This window comes from Passer domesticus, chromosome 24 (genome assembly GCF_036417665.1).
Source record: "Passer domesticus isolate bPasDom1 chromosome 24, bPasDom1.hap1, whole genome shotgun sequence".
NCBI classification, from domain to species: Eukaryota; Metazoa; Chordata; class Aves; order Passeriformes; family Passeridae; genus Passer; species Passer domesticus.
In genome coordinates, this window is record NC_087497.1 from 4,053,177 (window position 1) to 4,071,008 (window position 17,832).

Below are 17,832 nucleotides of genomic sequence, written 5' to 3' on the forward strand. Positions count from 1 at the left end.
CGGAGATGCCCAGGTCGCCATGGCTACCCACGGATATTCCTGCTCGGCTGGTAAACAGCCCGCACGGCACCGGCTTCCGTCCCGAAGAGCTGGGGGTTGCTACACCCCCGGGAAATGTTGCGAGGGCAGCTTCCCAGGCCCGGGCAGGCAGTGGGCATCGGCCCCGTGCCCAGCCCAGGCTGCTGAGCCCTCACCCGTCCCCTGCCAGCAGCCTGACCCGTTACAAGCAGGGCAGATTTGGGGGAAAGTGCCTTCTCTTGGACTGTCGGGCCTGTGAGGTCGGTGGTGAGAGCCCCAAGGCATCCCCTCCGGCTCTGCAGGAGGCAAAGCCAGATCTCTGCAGGCTGCTCTCCCACCACACCAACACACCCTGCTCCCAGGGGGGCTGCGCTGGACCCCAGATTTTGGCAGTGTGGGGCAATGTGAGCCCTGTAGCATGGACATGAAACCCCGCCCCAAGGCAGAGTAAACAGCTCTTTGCACAACAGCCGCCGTGGTTGCGAAGGCTGCGAGTGTGGGAGGGTTGAGCAAACCTCTGTTTACCCCCATGCCAGCCCCATCCCACCAGACACGGGATTCCCCGCCGGGGCCGTGTGCCAGCCTGGCACGGGTGGGCACAGCAGCTCGGCACGGCCCCAGGCAAGGAGCTGTGAAATAACACAGTTAATGGTCAGTACTGGGAGATACTGGTGGGATCATCATGTCACGGGTTGCCCTCGGGCTGCTCACCCTGGGGCAAGCTGGACTGTGTGGATGTGGACACAGACACGGGGATGTGAGCTGCTCCCAGACAGCATCACACAGCTGGGTTTGCCTCCTGCCCCTTGAGTTGCTCACTCCCTGGCCCATGGCCTGCTGCCACTTTCCCCAGAGTCCTGCCTGTCCCCCAGCCCAGCCTGGCCCCAGGGCAGTTGCAGTGAGGAGCTGTCTGTGCCCCCGTGCCAGGTCTGACCCGGAGCGGGCAGGGTGAGGCTCGGGGTGCCCGTGCCCCCTGGGCTTTCCTGCCCGCAGCCGGCAAGGAGGGGGTCGCAGACTTCAGGGAAGTGTTTTGCAATCACCTTCTTCAGAGCGTCACAGCAACTAACGGCCCTGGTTTTGAGGAACTAACGGGAAAAGCAGCATGTTAGCAAACACTCCGAGCACGGGCAGCCGCCGGAGCCCCGCGCCCGGAGCGGGCGGTGAGCGCTGCCGGCCACACCGGACAGGACAGGCCGGGATGGAGGCGAGGTAGGGATGGAGCTGGGGTAGGGCTGGGTGCCACTCAGGACCCACTGAGCAGCACCTGGTCTGCGGCTGCTGTGCCAGTCCCCTGCCTGGGACAGCCACACGTCCCACACCCGAGTGCTTTGTCTCCCTCTGGATGTTGGCTTGGGGGCGAGGAGCTGCGGGCACCCAGAGCTGGGCACAGTGTGGGCAGCCCCTCCTGAGCCACCAGCGTGGCTGGGACCCATCCAGGGCAGAGGATCCAGGCAGGGGGAGAGGCAGCCAGCGCTGGCAGGGCCATTCCCAGCAGCAGGCAGGGGACAGCCGGGAGGGGCGTGGGCAGGACCCCGCAGCCCCGGCCAGTCCCGCTCTGCTGCTGCCGGTCATTCGCTTCCCTCTCCCCGCTTATCGCCCTCCGCCGCCCTCACCCGCCCTCAAACCGCAAATCTCTGCCCGGCAGCGGCTGGAGATAGTGGAGATAAAATCACCCCGTGCCTGCGGCCGGGCACAGGGCGCCGTGCCGGGATGGGGCGCGGGGCCGGGCCGGTGCCGGCGGTGCGGGGGACCCGCGTCCCGGGGTCTCTCCGCCGCGCTTCCCACTCCGGCGGCCGTGGCGGCGCGGGCGGCGAGCCGGGGGCGGAGGTGTCAGAAGGGCTGCGGGAAGGGCTGACGCCGACAGCGAAAAGACATTCTGCTCCAGGAAAAGCTGCTGACAATGGAGACCGGCTCCTTCAGCCCACCTAGTCCCCAGCCCTTGCTGACCCCCAGGACAAGCCGCTTTCTCCGTTCCAGGTGATGCCAAAGCCACGGAGGAGACCATGGCCGGGTGCGGTGCTGGGACACCCTTCCTGCGGCAGCTCTCCCTGCTCCTGCTCCTCCACCTGGGCGGTGAGTGCGGGATCCCTCCCGTCCTGTCCCACAGCCACGCCATCCCCGGCAGCCCGTGCCCTGGCCGGGCCCCGGGGCAGGCAGGAACGGCGGGCACGGGCAGGATGGAGCCTGGCACGTGCCCGTGCCTTGCCCAACGCTCGGCTCTTCCTCTCCAGAGTGGGGGGCCCCTCTAAGGGAAGATGCTCGTCCCTGTGTCCTGCCTGGGCGCTGAGGAGCTCCGATGGCTTTGTCACAGCTGTGCCCAGGATGTGACATGTTTTTCCTGCCCACAGGGACACTGGGCTGCGCCTCGGTGACCGTGAGCCCCCCCATTGTGCCCCTGGGCTCGGCTGTCAGGGCATCCTGCACCGTCCAGAGAGAGCTGTGCCACGGCCTGGAGCAGGGGAGGGTCCGGATCAGCTGGATGCTGGACAACAAGCTCGTGGCTGGGAGCCAGCGCCAGGGTCCAGGGGGCACAGAGGTGTCCAACCTCACCCTGCCCCGCTTCAACCACACTCAGGCCAGGCTGTTCTGCTGTGTGGAGTGGAATGGGACCAGGCAGCGCGTTGGCATGGCCGAGATCAGGGCGGGCTGTAAGTCTGCTGCCACTACAGGTCACTCTCCTTCCCAGCAGGGAGGGGCACTTGCTCAGGTTTTTTCCCCCCCAGACCCTCCTGCAAAGCCCCTCAACCTCAGCTGCGTCCTGAACCTCGGTGACTACGGGCTGACGTGCCAATGGCAGCAGGGAACCGACAGCCACCTCCCCACCAGCGTCGTGCTGAAATGCACGGGGTAAGTCCCGGGACCACTGTCCCCTGCCAAACCCACAAGAACCCCGAGCCCACTGCCCTGTGTGCTGCAGGAGCAGAGCCCAGGCAGTGACGGGCTGCACCCCGCGAGGAGGGCACAGCCACTGCACGGTGCCACGCCGGCTGCTGCAGCTGTACCGGCAGATGGAGATCTGGGTGTCTGCCACCAACGCCCTGGGCACGGCCGAGTCCGAGCACCTCCGCATCGACCCCATGGACGTGGGTGAGTGACGGGGGCCAGCGAAGCTCATCAGTGGTTGACGGGCATTAAAGTGACATTAAAGCACGTGGGGCCTTGGGGTGCTGCTCCACGGGCAGGTCCTGTGATGAATGTCCTGCCGGGATGAAGCGGAGCCAGCGCTGTGCTGCAGAGCCAGCAGCACACGGCAGTTATGAGCTGCCAGTTGACCTGCTGCACTCCACAGCTCCTGCAGCAATTGATTACCCATTTATTCAGCAGCTCTATTAATAATGGATCCCGTGCCTATAAACTATTTATAAAAGGAGCCTTCCTAGATGGAGAGGCTTATCCGTGCTGATCTGGGGCTGGGGAAGGGCTGCCCAGGCACCAGCTGAGCTCTCCCATGGCTATGCCACACTCTCACCCCTGAGCAGACCCAAATGTGGGGTGCTCCAGGCATCAGACCCTATGGAATCTGTTTTCTCTGCATAGGCATTAATGCAGAGCTGTGCCAGTGTTGCATTACTCCATCCCAAGCAGGGCCACACACTGGCTCCTGTCCCTTGCCACCAGCCATTCTCCTAAATGTTTTGGGGTGGTTTCCCCCATTTCCTGCTGCAGCACCCTGGCTGCAACTCCTGGCATTAGCAACAGGCACATGTGAGGTGGTGGCTCTGAGCCCGGCCCACCACACACCTCTCAACTCTCCCCTTCTCTTCCTACAGCCAAGCTGGACCCCCCAACCCTGCAGAGCATCCAGTCCATCCCCTTCCAGACCGACTGCATTGCCCTGGCCTGGGATGTGGCGTGGGGCACAGAGCACATGGAGCTGCAGTGTGAGCTGCGCTACCGGGCACCCGAGGACCCCGCCTGGGCCCTGGTGAGTGCTGCAGGGGCAGGGGAGTGGGCAGCAGCCAGGACCCTCCCTCTGCTCCAGGCAGTGGGAGAGGAAGGGTCCCCGTGTGGTGGGACAGCAAGGTGTCCCCCGAGCCCACAGCAGGGCCAGCCCTGCGCGGGGCAGGAGCCAGCACAGCCCTCGTTTGGCTGCCACCAGGTCACGGGCATCGTGGGCCAGGCGGGCACTGCGCAGCGCTGCGGCTTCCTGTTCGGCACGCAGTACCGCTTCCAGATGCGCTGCCGGCGGAGCTCAGCCTCGCCGCTGGCCTCCTGGAGCGAGTGGAGCCCCAGCAGGAACTACACCACCCACGAGAAAGGTGAGTGTGAGGCACCCGGGGGTGCCCTCTGCCCGAGCAGGCGGCACGGCGCTGGGGACACAGGGAACAATGCTGAGGACACACGGCACAGCACTGGGGACACACAGCATGGTGCTGGGGACACACGGTATGGTGCTGGGGACACAGGGAAGAGTGCTGGGGACACATGGCAGAGCACTGGGGACACACAGTGTGGTGCTGGGGAACACAGCATAGGACTGGGGACACACGGCATGGTGCTGAGGACACATGGTGCTATGCTGGGGACACAGAGAACAATGCTGAGGACACAGAGCACAGCGCTGGGGACACAGGGCACAACCTGGGGGACACATGGCACAGCGCTGGGGACACAGAGAACAATGCTGAGGACACAGGGCACAGCGCTGGGGACACATGGCACAGCGCTGGGGACACATGGCACAGTGCTGGGGGCACATGGCACAGTGCTGGGGGCACAGGGCACAGTGCTGGGGACACATGGCACAGTGCTGGGGGCACAGGGCACAGTGCTGGGGACACATGGCACAGTGCTGGGGGCACAGGGCACAGTGCTGGGGGCACAGCCACATGGGCCCCTCTCAGCTTCTCCCCCTCCCATTGCAGCCCCCGCAGGGAAGCTGGACGCGTGGTGGGGGGCTCAGCCGGCCGGGGCCGGGGGCCGGCTGGAGGTGCAGCTGCGCTGGAAGGTGAGCAGGGGTCGGGAGGCACTGCCTGAGGTCCCTGCAGGGACTGACACCCACCCACCCAGGACTGACACCCAGCCGCCCTGCCCGCACCAGGCCCCACGGCAGCGGGAGGCCAACGGGCGAGTGCTGGGCTACCGCGTCACCCTGAGCCCCCGGAGGAGGGGCAGGGACCCCCCCACCGTCTGCAACACCACCCTCACCCAGTGCAACTTCTCGGTGCCCGCGGCCACCAGGAGGGTCTATCTGTCAGCCTACAACGCTGCCGGCGAGTCGGCCCCGACCGAGGTCATCCTCCTGGAGAGGACAGGTGGGGGCAGTGCCCGAAACCCCCGCGTGTCCCCGGGGCTCTGCCAGGGCAAACAGAGGGCAGACTCCAAACCCGGGCGTACAGGGGGAGAGGTGTGAAAGGTGCTCCTCTCTCCCACCATCCCGGCTGCTGTCCCATTCAGGTCAGCCCCTGGCCGGGCTCCGGGCGGTGCCCGGGGGCGAGCGCAGCCTCTGGGTGCACTGGGAGGCACCGCTGGCCCCAGCGATCGCCTACGTGCTGGAGTGGCAGCGGGTGGCAGCAGAGCCTGGGCACTGCAGCTCGTGCTGGCAGATGGAGCGGGACGGGGCAGCCACCGCAGCCCTCATCCAGGGTAAGGGGGCCTGCCAGGGGGCCCTGATCCTCTGGTGGGCTGTCCCAAAGGGCTGGCACCCCTCCTGACCAAACCAGGACCCAGCCCTGCCCGCAGCCCACTCCCCACCCTCCCTTCTCCCTCTGGATCCGCCCCCAGGTGGGTGGGGGGTGCCGTGGTGCTGGGGGGTCTCAGCAGTGCCCGAGCTCCCGGCTCCCCCCCTCTGCTCTCCCTTGCAGATGGCATCGAGCCTTTCCAGCGCTACAACATCTCACTGTACCCCCTCTACGAGGGCTCTGTCGGGGTGCCCATCCACACCACAGCCTACTCCCAGCAGAAAGGTACGTGGGGAGGGTGCCCCACCACCAGGACTTCGCCCTTCCGAAAGGAGGAGCCACCTCTTCCCCGTGTACCCCAAATCCAGGGGCTGTACCAAAGAGCTCAGCCCGGGGGGCTGGATTTGGCTCATCTCTGAGTGAGCTCTCAGTCCCCCTGCAGCACGGGCAGGTCCTGACACCCACACCTTGGGAGTGGGACCCCCACACACCTTGGGAGTGGGACCCCCCCACACTTTGGGAGTGGGACCCCCACACACCTTGGGAGTGGGACCCCCCCACACTTTGGGAGTGGGACCCCCACACACCTTGGGAGTGGGACCCCCCCACACTTTGGGAGTGGGACCCCCACACACCTTGGGAGTGGGACCCCCACACACCTTGGGAGTGGGACCCCCCCACACCTTGGGAGTGGGACCCCCCCACACACCTTGGGGAACTTGACCCCATCAGTTCCCACCCGAGGCAGTGGCTCTGCTCAGCACTTGGTCCCCTCCTTGTCCTGCTCTTTCCAGCACCTTCCCATGCCCCCAAGCTTCACCTGAAGAGGATCAGCAAGTCAGAGGCCGAGCTGTGCTGGGAGCCGCTGCCGGTGGAGATGCAGAACGGCTTCATCACCAGCTACACCATCTTCTGGGCCAGCAGCAACACCAACGTGGCCAGTGAGTCCTGCCCAGGGGCAGCACCACTGACCTGGCCCTCTGTCCCAGCTCGATGTGCTGGGTGGAGATGTCAGGAGCCCCTGTGTCCTCCTCAGAGAGGGTCAGGGGGTTCTGTGGGTCCCTCACAGGGCTCCCGGCCTGCATTCTGCCCCACCAACAGCCCCGTGTGTCCCCAGGTGCCACTGTGACTCCTTCCCTCAGCTCCTTTGCCATCCGGGGGCTGAAGCCATCCACCCTGTACAAGGTGCACATCATGGCATCCACGGCTGCCGGCAGCACCAACGGCACCAGCCTGACCCTGGTGACCACAGTGCTGGGTGAGGGCTGCAGCCACCTGGGCCAGGGGGGCGTGGGGGGGACCTGCAGCCCCCAGAGCTGCCCTGGCATCGTGGCACAGCCCAGCTGGCAGTGCCCACTGCAGCTCCCTGCGACCCTGTCCCTGTTCCCAGATGACGGCGAGATCCAGTTCCTCTTCCTGAGCCTGGGGCTGGTCTTTGTCGGGCTCGTGGTGTTGCTCATCTGCTTCCAGAAGAACGAGCGGTGAGTGGCAGAGCCCTGCCCCGGGCTGGCCGGGATGCCACCAGCACTGAGGCCACCCACTGCAGCCCTCCTGGCTGAGCCCCTCGTCCCCCTGCTCCCCAGGATGAAGGAGCAGCTCTGGCCCAGCGTCCCCGACCCCGCCAACAGCAGCCTGGGCAAGTGGGTGCCGGCAGCGCTGCCGCAGGTGAGACCCGGCGGGTGCTCCCCGGTGCCCAGCCAGCACATGGCAGGGACAGCGGGGACAGCTGGCACCGCCCGTGACCCCCGCTGCCCCCAGGAGCCGCTCCTCGCCGCCAGGGAGCCCGGCCCGGCCGCCATCTCCACGGTCACTGTGCTGGAAGGAGAACCGGGCAAGCAGCCGGGCAAGGAGCCCCCGGGCCTGGCCGCCGCCCCGGCGGCGCTGCCGCGGCCCTACGTGCGGCAGGAGGCTCCCGGGGAGCCGGTGCAGTACGCGCGGCTGGGCGGCGCGGGCTACCGGGGGCAGCGGCTGCTCCCCGAGCCCGCTCCGCGCTTCTACGAGAACCTGCGGGGCCGCGGGGACGGCGGCGGCGACTGGGGGGTCCTGGAGGAGCCCCCCGCCACCTTCCCGCTGCTGCAGGGGCTCCGCCTCGGCGGGGCCGAGGAGCTGCACGAGTGCCGGGCGGACTAGCGGGGATGGAGCGGGGCAGCGCTGCCCGGCTCCGCCCGCTCCGGGTGCGTGTGCCCTCCCGAGCGTGTCCCTCCGAAATAAACCGGGACGTGCTGAGAACAACCCGGGCGGCTCTGCGGGGAGGGAACGGGGACGGGGACGGGGACAGGACCAGGAAGGGGACGGGACAGAGACAGGGATGGAGATGGAGATGGAGATGGAGATGGAGATGGAGATGGAGATGGAGATGGGGATGGAGATGGGGATGGAGATGGGGATGGGGATGGAGATGGGGATGGAGATGGGGAATGGGGGTGGAGACGGGACCGAGACGGGGACAGGACGAGAACCAGGAGCGGGACCGGACCAGGACAGGGACGGGACCGAGACGAGGATGGGGATGGGGACAGGACAGGGATCAGGACCGGGACAAGGACGGGGACAGGCAGGGGACGAAACCGAGACGGGGACGGAGATAGAGATAGGGACGGGACCTGGATGGGGACAGGGACCGGCACAAGGATGGGGATAGTTAGGGGACCGGGAGGGGTCCGGGACCGGGACAGGGACGAAGACAAGGAGGGCACCAGGATCCTGGGCGGCCATCGACGCGCTCGGCGTTCGCTCCCTCTGCCCTGCCTCGGCGCTCGGCAGTCGCGCCTGGGCAAGATGGCGGCGGCCATGGCGGCGGCCATGGCGGCGTGTCGGTGAGCGCGGGCCATGCTGGCGCTGCTGGGCCGCGGCCTGGCCGCCGTGCTGGGCAGGGCACAGCCCGGTGAGGGGCGCGGGGGGCTCGGGAGGCGCGGGCAGGGAGGCTGGAAAGGGAAGGTGACCCTGCTGGAGGAATTGGGAGCGGCCCGGGCTGAGGGCGCGGGGAAAGGGCGGGCTCGGGGGACACTGAGGGGCCACACACCGGGCTCGTGGTGTGTCCCCCTGAAACGAGACGGGGCACCGGGTGGCCTTGGGGTACCCGGGGTGCGGGCAGGAGGCCGGGGGTCCCTCGGGACAGCGGGGAGAGCCGGGGTGACCGGGCCGGGGTGGCCTGAGGCAGGTCCTGGTCCCAGCGGCAGGGCCCTGGCAGAGGAGCTGGAAGGGTTTGTTCTTGAAAGGTCGGAGAATGACGGAGTGATCACCGGGCCGGTGATGAATATTCGCGTCTGTGTCACACAAAGGCTGGCCCCGGGTGTCACTGCCCCCGAGCTCTGACACTGCGGTGGCCAGAGCAGCCCGTCCACGTCGCTAATGAGGTTAATTAATCAGTCGATTCAGCAGTTTAAGCCCTCTAAGTGAACACCTGTGCCCTCCCAGTGCTCAGGCTGCAGCTGCTGCTCCAGCCCTGGCGTTTGCCCCTCTCAGGCTCCGTGTGAGAGCCCCCCTGAGCCACCCCACACCCAGGACAGAGATGTGCCTGGTCCCTGATCACCCAGAGCCTCGCTGCTCTGACCAAGCAGCGTTTGGCTGCACAGAGCTGGAGCAGTGCACACCTGCCTGAATCCTTTCTGTTTCTCCCCCCAGGCTGCGGTGCTGTGCTCCAGGCAGCCAGGGGCTATGCCAGACCTGTGGCAAAGAAGAGGAAAGGTATGTCAGCGTGCACAGGAGCGGTGTTTTGCTGTTGGCGTGCTCAGAGCTGCTCCCTCATGGCACAGAAATCATTCCAGGAGTATTTCCTTGCCAGCTCAGGAGTTACTCAGAAGATTCCCCTCTTTTTCAGTGTGGGGAAATGAACAATTGTCAGTAGCAGGAGATCTTTGAGGGTGGGCAGCCCTGGCACAGGGTGCCCAGAGCAGCTGTGGCTGCCCCTGGATCCCTGGCAGTGCCCAAGGCCAGGCTGGACAGGGCTTGGAGCAGCCTGGGATAGTTCAGTGTCCCTGCCCATGGCAGGGGGTGGAATCAGATGGGCTCTAAGGTCCCTTCCAGCACAAACTCTTTAGGTATTCTGTGATCTCTGAGCTCAGTGGGTTGTTGTAAATACATGTACACCATACTGTAAATCCAGAGTGCTGAAGGGAAGGGACTGAAGCTATTTTTTTCCACTCAATTCCTGCCCTTTTGGCTGGATCTGCTCAGTTCTTCTTGTTTGAAGCACACAGCCAGTGTCCTTCAGAACATGCCAGAGCTCTGGCTTTGTCCTGCTCTTCCTGCAATGTTTCTCTCTCTGCAGACATCCCCAGCCATCTGGATGACCTTCCTCCCACCATGCTGAAGAAGGATTATGCCAATCTCCCAGTCATGAGCAGGTATGGACAGGGAGAGGGAGTGGCTGCTCTCCCCAGGGGTTTGCACCTTACACACGAGGTGTGTGGAAGCTGTCACCTGCTCACTAATTAGTTATTAATGTTCTGTGGGCACAAAAAGTGGGCAAAGTCAGTTTGAAATCAAATTTACAGAGACAGACAGTGCTCAGGGCTTGATTGTTCACTCCATGTGAGATCAAATGCTGGTTGCCAACATCCTCTGTGGGCTTTGCAGTCCATAAGAAAATAAAAGGAAATAATCTTGAAATACTGGAAACAGTCATCTTGCAAATAATCTGAGCCTGTCCTGAACTCAGGTGATGGAGAGTGTCATTAAACAGCTCCACATGAATTCAGCTGCTGCCAGAGTTGGGCTCTGGGGCTCAGCACTGTTGTGCTCTGATGCAGAGCTGCTCATGTGTGGTGCAGGGAGGGCCCCCAGTGGCACAACTGTGACTTTCACTGCTCCCTAGAGGAACCAGCCTTAAAATTAAATATTTTTGTAGCAAAATTACTTTATACTCCTGTAATCTGAGCCATGATTTTGCTTAGGAAAGTGAGCACCAGTTTATGGCTGCCAGGTTTGGCAGGGGGAGAATCCCTGTAAATTTGTAGAGTTAATTAAAGCTGAGTAAAGTATGTTCTGAGAATCTGAGTTCATTTCTGTTGTTAAATGGACTTGTTTCTGGTTTATAAGCTAATTTTCCATCCCTTGCAGCGTGGATGATGTGGTGAAACGGCTGCTGTCCCTGGAAATGGCAAGTCAGGTCAGTGTCATTCTGCTGGCTTGAAAATAAAACAGATTGAATGAACACCTTCATGTGAGACTTGTGTGTGTTGTTAAATATCTTTCACTTACTGTATTTGTGACACTAAACGTGGGGTGATGAAATAGAGTGATAAATCTGGTTCACTCTTAAAATTTATCACACTAAAGTGGTAACAGTTGCATATTAAATGGAGAGAAGAAAGTATTCAGGGGTGACAGGGCAATGAGCTGTTATGCTGCTGCTCCTGGCTGACCCCCTGTGTTCTAGAAACCATTGCACTGGACAGCAGATGTCCTTCAAGTTATTTTTGCTTTCCATATGCCCAGAAAACAAACAGGTAGGAAAGTGGCACAGGGATCTCTATGCCATTCCTCTGTGCTTGCCCCTTCAGCTTAAAAAGATGCAAAAGCACTGAGTAAAGGTGTGAAGTGCAAAGCTTTTATCTGGGTGTTTGGGAAGGGAGCTGAGTGTTCTGGGACAGTGACAACCTCTTTTCTGTGCCCCACAGAGGGAGAAGTTGAAGGTAAAGACACAGCAGCTGGTGGAGAAGGTCAGGAGGTCTCCCAATGACAATGGCTCCTTTGAGGTGCAAGGCAAGTTAAAAAGGGAAGGGTATTGTTGGCAGATGAAACATCTCTGCTTCTCTTCAGCTGTTCCCACCCCAGCACTTCCAATGTGCTGTGGAATTCAGGAGAATCTCCTCCAGGAGAGCTGCTGAGAGGCAGGCAGCCTGCAGGGTGCCCTGCAGGGCTGCTCCAGGTCTGGAAGTGTTGCAGAGGCTGCTGGGGTTCTTCCAAATTCCTGCTCCACATCCACCCTCCAAAGGCACTGTGTGCTTCATTCTGCCTGGAGTGTTTCTGTGAAGCACTGAGCTGCAGCTGTTACCAAAATGAACCAAATTCAGCCACAGAACCCAAATTTTTCTCTGTATCAGAGAGCTGTGGCTGAGGCACAGTGGGGACAGTGCAGGGACAAAGGTCATGTTGTACTGACCAGCACTGACCACTCCTTTGTCATCAGCAAAGCCCTTCAGTGCCTCAGGATGCCATCAGCCCCTCCCTCCAGAGCCTGAAATCCCAAAGACCTGGCTTCTGCCTTTGGAAAAAAACCCTTTATTGCTGTCTGCTCCCCCAGAGCTTTAATCCCATGAGGTGAAATAAATGTGAAATCACTGTGAACTGAATGAGTGCAAGAGGAATAGATTCACAGATAAATTTACAGGATGTATTGCTAAAACCTTACCCTCTAATTAAGCAGCCTCATAACAGTCACAACCCTGCAGGTTCCTGTCTGTTGAGGACAGTGTTTTGTTGTGGGGAATGTTTGTTCTGCTGCTGTGGGCAGTGCTTTTTGTGGGCAGTGTTTTGCTGTGGGCAGTGTTTGTTGTGCTGCTGTGGGCACTGTTTTGCTGTGGGCACTGTTTTGCCATGGGCTGTGCTGCTGTGGGTCCCTGCAGGGGCAGCAGTGCTCAGCTGGCAGCTTGAGGCAAGGCAGAAGGCCCTGGCTCACCTGGGAAAGCTGCTGCTCTCACACAGCTTCTCTCTCTGTCCTTCACAGTTGCTATTTTGACTGCCAAGATCCGCACGCTCGAGGAGCACCTCCAGAAGCACCCCAAGGTAACTCAGGGATCTGAGCCCACAGCTCCTCAGGTGCTTTTCTCAGTTTACAACAAAAGGAGTTTAATCCTGGGGATTATGGCTCTCCTAAGGAGGTTTATGAAATAGTTACAGCTGCTCCCTGGTGCCAGTGTGGGGAGCTGCTGGCTCAGGCACAGCTGGATTCTCGCCCACTCTGCTCTGTGTTCTGGTTTGTTACTGTAGTGGAGGAAACAGCTGAGCAGATTCCTTTGGGCAGACCTGAGCTCCATTTCTCCTCACTGCAGATGTGGCTTCACCTCTTAGTTTTCACTAATTAATGAATGCAGCTGCAGTAATTAACAAAGAGCAAAGCCTGTGCTTGTTCTGCTCATGGAAAGGTTTGGTGGACAACACTGTGTGAATGTCCCACTCCCCTGCCTGCAGCTGCCTGGGTTCAGGCCCAAATTTGACTGAATTTATGTTCATAAACCAGATATCCAAGATTCTTTATGTGGGCAAAAGGTGGGAAATGGATTGATAACTGCATTTGAAAGAAGTGCATAATTGTTACTCATGAAAACCTGGATGGTACAAGAGAACAGAACTGAGCTTTTTACTACAAGCCACCAGAAGCTGTACCAGGTGTTGAAGTTGGACCTTTTGGAATTTCTTGGCTGAATTTTTTACATAAATCACTTGTATAGGACAGGGAGATTGCCTGTGAGGGACTGCCTTGACTGGTGTGGCTCAGGCTGTGCTTGTGCCCTTCCAAAGAACAGCCAGTCAGAGCCAGGTCACAGATTATTTTCATATTTAATTTCTGGCAAAACAAAGGTAAATGCTTCTGTTATTCTGAAGCAGCACTCTTCAAGAGAAGCAGGTTTTAGCCAGAAGACCTTCCCTGCAGCTTTGGCACTGCCTGAATCTGTCCACAAGCTGAAAACAGTCTTCAGGGAAGCTGAAGGTGCAGCCATGGAAGGGAGAAAGCAATTCCAGTGCAAAGTAAATTACATCTCCTTGGATCAGCTTGTGCTGACCTGATGTGCTCGCAGCATCTGCCAACAGAAATTGTTCTAGGACTCTGTCCTTAACCTTATCATTGCCTTTCAGCCAAAATCTGCTCTGTTCTCAGTAATTTACTGGACAGGCAGGACAATCTGCTGTGGCATTCACATTTTCTGGAAAAATCCCTTTGCCCAGGACTTTTCTCCTGGGAAACCGAGAAGCCTCAGAGATAAGGGGAAACAATAATTATCTGATTTGTTTCTCCTGTGTTTTGCTCTTTTGGAATGTGTTTGGAGATTGTTTACCCACAGTGATTGTTGCATTGGTTTCTGGTAGGGGTTGTTTTCACTCTTTGGCCAATCAAGGCCAAGCTGTGTCAGGACTCTGGAAAGAGTCATGAGTTTTCATTATGAGTTTTTCAGCCTTCTGCAAGTATCCTTTCTGTATTCTTTAGTATGTTATTCTTTAATATAATATAGTATCATAAAATAATAAATTAGCCTTCTGAGAACGTGGAATCAGATTGATCATTCCTTCCTCCATGTGGGGGCAACACAAATACCTGCAGTGGAGTGAAGGTTGGGTGCCTTGCAGGACAAAAAGAACCGCAGGTTCATGCTGATGGATCTGGACAGGAGGAGGAAGATGCTGGGCTACCTGCGCCGGGTCAACTACAGCACCTTTGAGAAGACCTGCAAGGAGCTGGGCATCCAGTACAGCCCCCCCCAGCCCTACAGCCGCCGCCTCACCAAGCGCTGGCTGGCCAAGAAGGCTTTGTGCATCAAGGTAAGGAGCAGGCTGCACTGGGAAAAACCCCTCTGGAAAAGGGTGGGAAGTGGATTTTGTGGCATTCATTCACATTTTCTGGGAAAAATCCCTTTGTCCAGATTTTTCTCCTGAGAAGCCTCAGAGGAAAAAGAAAATAATTATCTGATTTGCTTCTCCTGTGTTTTGCTGCTTTGGAATGTGTTTACCAACAAGTGATTGTTTTATTTGTTTCTGCTCTGGGTTATTTTCACTCATTGGCCAATTGGGGCCAGGCTATGTCAGGACTCTGGAGAGAATCACGAGTTTTCATTATTATCTTTTTAGCCTTCTGCCTGTATCTTTCTGTATTCTTTAGTATAGTTAGTATAGTATTCTTTAATATAATATAGTATCATAAAATAATAAATTAGCCTTCTGAGAACATGGAATCAAATTCATCATTTCTTCCTTCATCTGGGGGAAAAGCAAATACAATAGGATTTGTAGAAAATTCTTAAAGTTTGATAGAAGTTATGCCAGCCCAGCTCCTGGACTGTTTGGGGCAGAGTGGGTTGCATTGCAATGGGAAGGAGTTTCCAGGACTAAATTTGTAAATCTTATACAGACACAGCACATGCAATTGTGTGAAATTCAAATAGTATGTATTTGTATGTAAACTTTGAGATAAGAAATATTTTTACAGTTTGATGCCTTAGGTTTGTAAATGCTGAATTTTAGTCCAATTAAATTATAACCAAAGGACTGGACTAAAGGTGTCCAGGGAATGGCAGTCAGTGCTCTGGCCTGGCTGACAAGGTGGGGATGGGTCACAGGTTGGACTCTGTGGTCTCAGAAGTCTTTTCCAGCCTGAAAGATTCAGTGATTGACTGGGTGGCTGTAACAGAATAATCTCAGATGGTTCCCTGGGGCAAGGAAGGCACAGAGGGAGGATTTGGTCTGGCTCCTGCTGGAACCACTCTGCCTGCAGCAGGCAGCCTGGGCAGCAGCTCTGCAGGCAGCTTTATCTCTCTCCCTTCTCTTCCACAGGTGTTCCAGGAGAAGCAGAAGCTGCAAGCAGCTGAGAGACTGAAGCAGAGGAGAGAGTGGCAGGCGAGAGCAAGGGCTGCACGGGAACAGCAGGAGAAGCAGGCACAGGAGAAGCAGGCACAGGAGAAGCAGGCACAGGAGGGGACACCTGTGTAGTGGCACAGCCAGGCTGGCACAGCCAGGCTGACAATAAACACTTGCCCAAAGACCTGAAGCCTCTTTGCTCATGTGGTGTGGTCCGTGCTGTTCTGAGCACCTGGGAAGGGCAGCTGGTGGTTTGAGTGGTTTGGAAGTTCAATTTCAGGCTCAGTGCTGGGCAGGTTGGTCTGTGAGAGGACCTGGGGCTCCAGCATTACCCTGCAGGTCTGTCAGTGGGGACAGCTCAAGGGCTGCCTGTGCCCTGTCAGCACAGCCAGTCCAGAGGTTTGTGCTGCCACATTTTCTTAGATACTTATAAACTGAAACTTAAGACATTTAGATAGGATATTATGAATAAATTCTTCTCTGTGAGGGTGGGCAGGCCCTGGCACAGGGTGCCCAGGGAAGCTGTGGCTGCTCCTGCATCCCAAGGACAGGTTGGACAGGGCTTGGAGCAGCCTGGGACAGTGGGATGTGTCCTTGCCCATGGCAGGGGTGGTACTGGATGGGCTTTAGGGCCCTTTCCAACCTAAACCATTCTTCAGTGCATTGGGGCCGTGCTTATGCACTGGGGTGATCCAAACAGGGAGTGGGATGGTGGGACAGGGACGGGGACAACGCGCACACGGAGCGGGGATGATGCACACAGGGGTTGTGACAATGCACACAGTCACACTGGGACTATGCACACTCACACCGGGATGATGCACACACGGATCGGGAGGATGCACACGTGGATCACCATGATGGACACACTCACACCAAGATGATGCACACATAGATCGGGATGATGAGCACACTCACACCGGGAGGATTCACATGTGGATCACGATGATGCACACACTCACACCGGAACAATGCACACCTGGATCGGGAGGATGAGCACACTCACACCAGGAGGATGCACACACAGGTAGTGACAATGCACACACACCGGGATGATGCGCACATAGATCAGGAGGATGCACACATAGATCACAATGATGTGCACACTCACACCGGGAGGATGCACACACTCACACCGGGATAATGGACACTCACACCGGGACGATGCACACGTGGATCACAATGACGCACACACTCAGACTGAGACGATGCACACCCACACCGGGAGGTTGCACACACCAATCAGGATGATGCACACTCACACCAGTGATGCACACATGGATTGCGATGATGTGCACTCAGACCAGAATGATGCACATTCACAGCAGGGTGATGCACACATGGATCACGATGATGCACACACTCAGACTGGGATGATGCACACTCACACTGGGATAATGGACACTCACACCGGGAGGATGCACATACACTCACACCGGGAGGATGCACACACTCACACTGGGATGATGGTCACTTACACCGGGACAATGCACACGTGGATCACGATGACGCACACACTCAGACTGAGACAATGCACACCCACACCGGGATGATGGACACTCACACTGGAACGATGCACATACACTCACACCGGGAGGATGCACACACCAATTGGGATGATGCAGACTCACACCAGGGTGATGCACACATGGATCACGATGATGCGCACTCAGACCGGAATGATGCACACTCAGACCGGGATAATGGACACTCAGATTGGGACGATGCACACACTCACATTGGGACGATGCACACATGGATCGGGAGGATGCACGCACTCAGACTGGGATGATGCACACATGGATCATGATGATGTGCACTCAGACCAGAATGATGCACACTCACACCAGGGTGATGCACACATGGATCATGATGATGTGCGCTCACACCGGGACGATGCACACATGGATCAGGAGGATGCACACACCCAGACTGAGACAATGCACACTCACACCAGGACGATGCACACATGGATCATGATGATGCACACACTCAGACTGGGATGATGCACACTCACACCGGGATAATGGACGCTCACACTGGGATAATGGACACTCACACCGGGACGATGCACACGTGGATCATGATGACGCACACACTCAGACTGAGACGATGCACACCCACACCGGGAGGTTGCACACACCAGTCAGGATGATGCACACTCACACCAGAGTGATGCACACATGGATCGCGATGATGTGCACTCAGACCGGAATGATGCACACTCACACCGGGAGGATGCACACATGGATCACGATGATGCACACACTCAGACTGGGATGATGCACACTCACACTGGGATAATGGACACTCACACCGGGAGGATGCACACACTCACACTGGGATGATGGTCACTTACACCAGGACAATGCACACGTGGATCACGATGACGCACACACTCAGACTGAGACAATGCACACCCACACCGGGATGATGGACACTCACACCGGGACAATGCACATACACCCACACCGGGAGGTTGCACGCACCAATCAGGATGATGCACACTCACACCAGAGTGATGCACACATGGATCACGATGATGTGCACTCAGACCGGAATGATGCACACTCAGACCGGGATAATGGACACTCACATTGGGACGATGCACACACTCACACCGGGACAATGCACACATGGATCACGATGATGTGCACTCAGACTGGGATGATGCACACTC

General features: G+C 58.4%; 2 protein-coding genes across 4 annotated transcripts; both read left to right on the plus strand.

Moving 5' to 3' along the window:
• The first annotated feature begins 1,116 nt into the window (after positions 1-1,116).
• Positions 1,117-7,782, plus strand: CSF3R (colony stimulating factor 3 receptor). 2 transcript variants are annotated; one of them, XM_064398310.1, is made up of 16 exons: positions 1,117-1,227; positions 1,996-2,091; positions 2,367-2,666; positions 2,742-2,865; positions 2,936-3,105; positions 3,789-3,943; positions 4,118-4,277; positions 4,884-4,966; positions 5,060-5,273; positions 5,416-5,604; positions 5,823-5,924; positions 6,434-6,580; positions 6,757-6,897; positions 7,030-7,120; positions 7,223-7,304; positions 7,398-7,782. In XM_064398310.1, the coding sequence occupies exons 2-16, from the start codon at positions 2,022-2,024 to the stop codon at positions 7,767-7,769; spliced, it is 2,400 nt and encodes a 799-aa protein (XP_064254380.1). In that variant the 5' UTR covers positions 1,117-1,227; positions 1,996-2,021; the 3' UTR covers positions 7,770-7,782. The 2 variants fall into 2 exon arrangements, with proteins under 2 accessions (XP_064254380.1, XP_064254381.1); XM_064398311.1 differs by lacking the exon at positions 1,117-1,227 and having other exon boundaries at positions 1,627-2,091.
• A 596-nt stretch (positions 7,783-8,378) lies between these two features.
• MRPS15 (mitochondrial ribosomal protein S15) lies at positions 8,379-15,342 on the plus strand. Of its 2 annotated transcripts, none has more exons than XM_064398439.1 (8): positions 8,379-8,523; positions 9,264-9,326; positions 9,910-9,985; positions 10,701-10,749; positions 11,261-11,345; positions 12,310-12,401; positions 13,929-14,120; positions 15,129-15,342. In XM_064398439.1, exons 1-8 carry the CDS (start codon positions 8,469-8,471, stop codon positions 15,282-15,284), a joined length of 768 nt encoding a protein of 255 aa, XP_064254509.1. In that variant the 5' UTR covers positions 8,379-8,468; the 3' UTR covers positions 15,285-15,342. The 2 variants fall into 2 exon arrangements, with proteins under 2 accessions (XP_064254509.1, XP_064254510.1); XM_064398440.1 differs by having other exon boundaries at positions 12,310-12,368.
• Positions 15,343-17,832: the final 2,490 nt, after the last annotated feature.

What these genes read in the sequence shown, in the direction of transcription:
- CSF3R (XM_064398310.1), top strand. Translation starts at nt 2,022, where the DNA reads ATGGCCGGGTGCGGTGCTGGGACACCCTTCCTGCGGCAGCTCTCCCTG. An exon ending in AGGTGCAGCTGCGCTGGAAG is followed by an intron (nt 4,967 to 5,059) that starts GTGAGCAGGGGT and finishes TGCCCGCACCAG; the next exon opens with GCCCCACGGCAGCGGGAGGC. An exon ending in CACCGCAGCCCTCATCCAGG is followed by an intron (nt 5,605 to 5,822) that starts GTAAGGGGGCCT and finishes TCTCCCTTGCAG; the next exon opens with ATGGCATCGAGCCTTTCCAG.
- MRPS15 (XM_064398439.1), top strand. Translation starts at nt 8,469, where the DNA reads ATGCTGGCGCTGCTGGGCCGCGGCCTGGCCGCCGTGCTGGGCAGGGCA. An exon ending in TGTGGCAAAGAAGAGGAAAG is followed by an intron (nt 9,327 to 9,909) that starts GTATGTCAGCGT and finishes CTCTCTCTGCAG; the next exon opens with ACATCCCCAGCCATCTGGAT. An exon ending in CCCTGGAAATGGCAAGTCAG is followed by an intron (nt 10,750 to 11,260) that starts GTCAGTGTCATT and finishes TGTGCCCCACAG; the next exon opens with AGGGAGAAGTTGAAGGTAAA.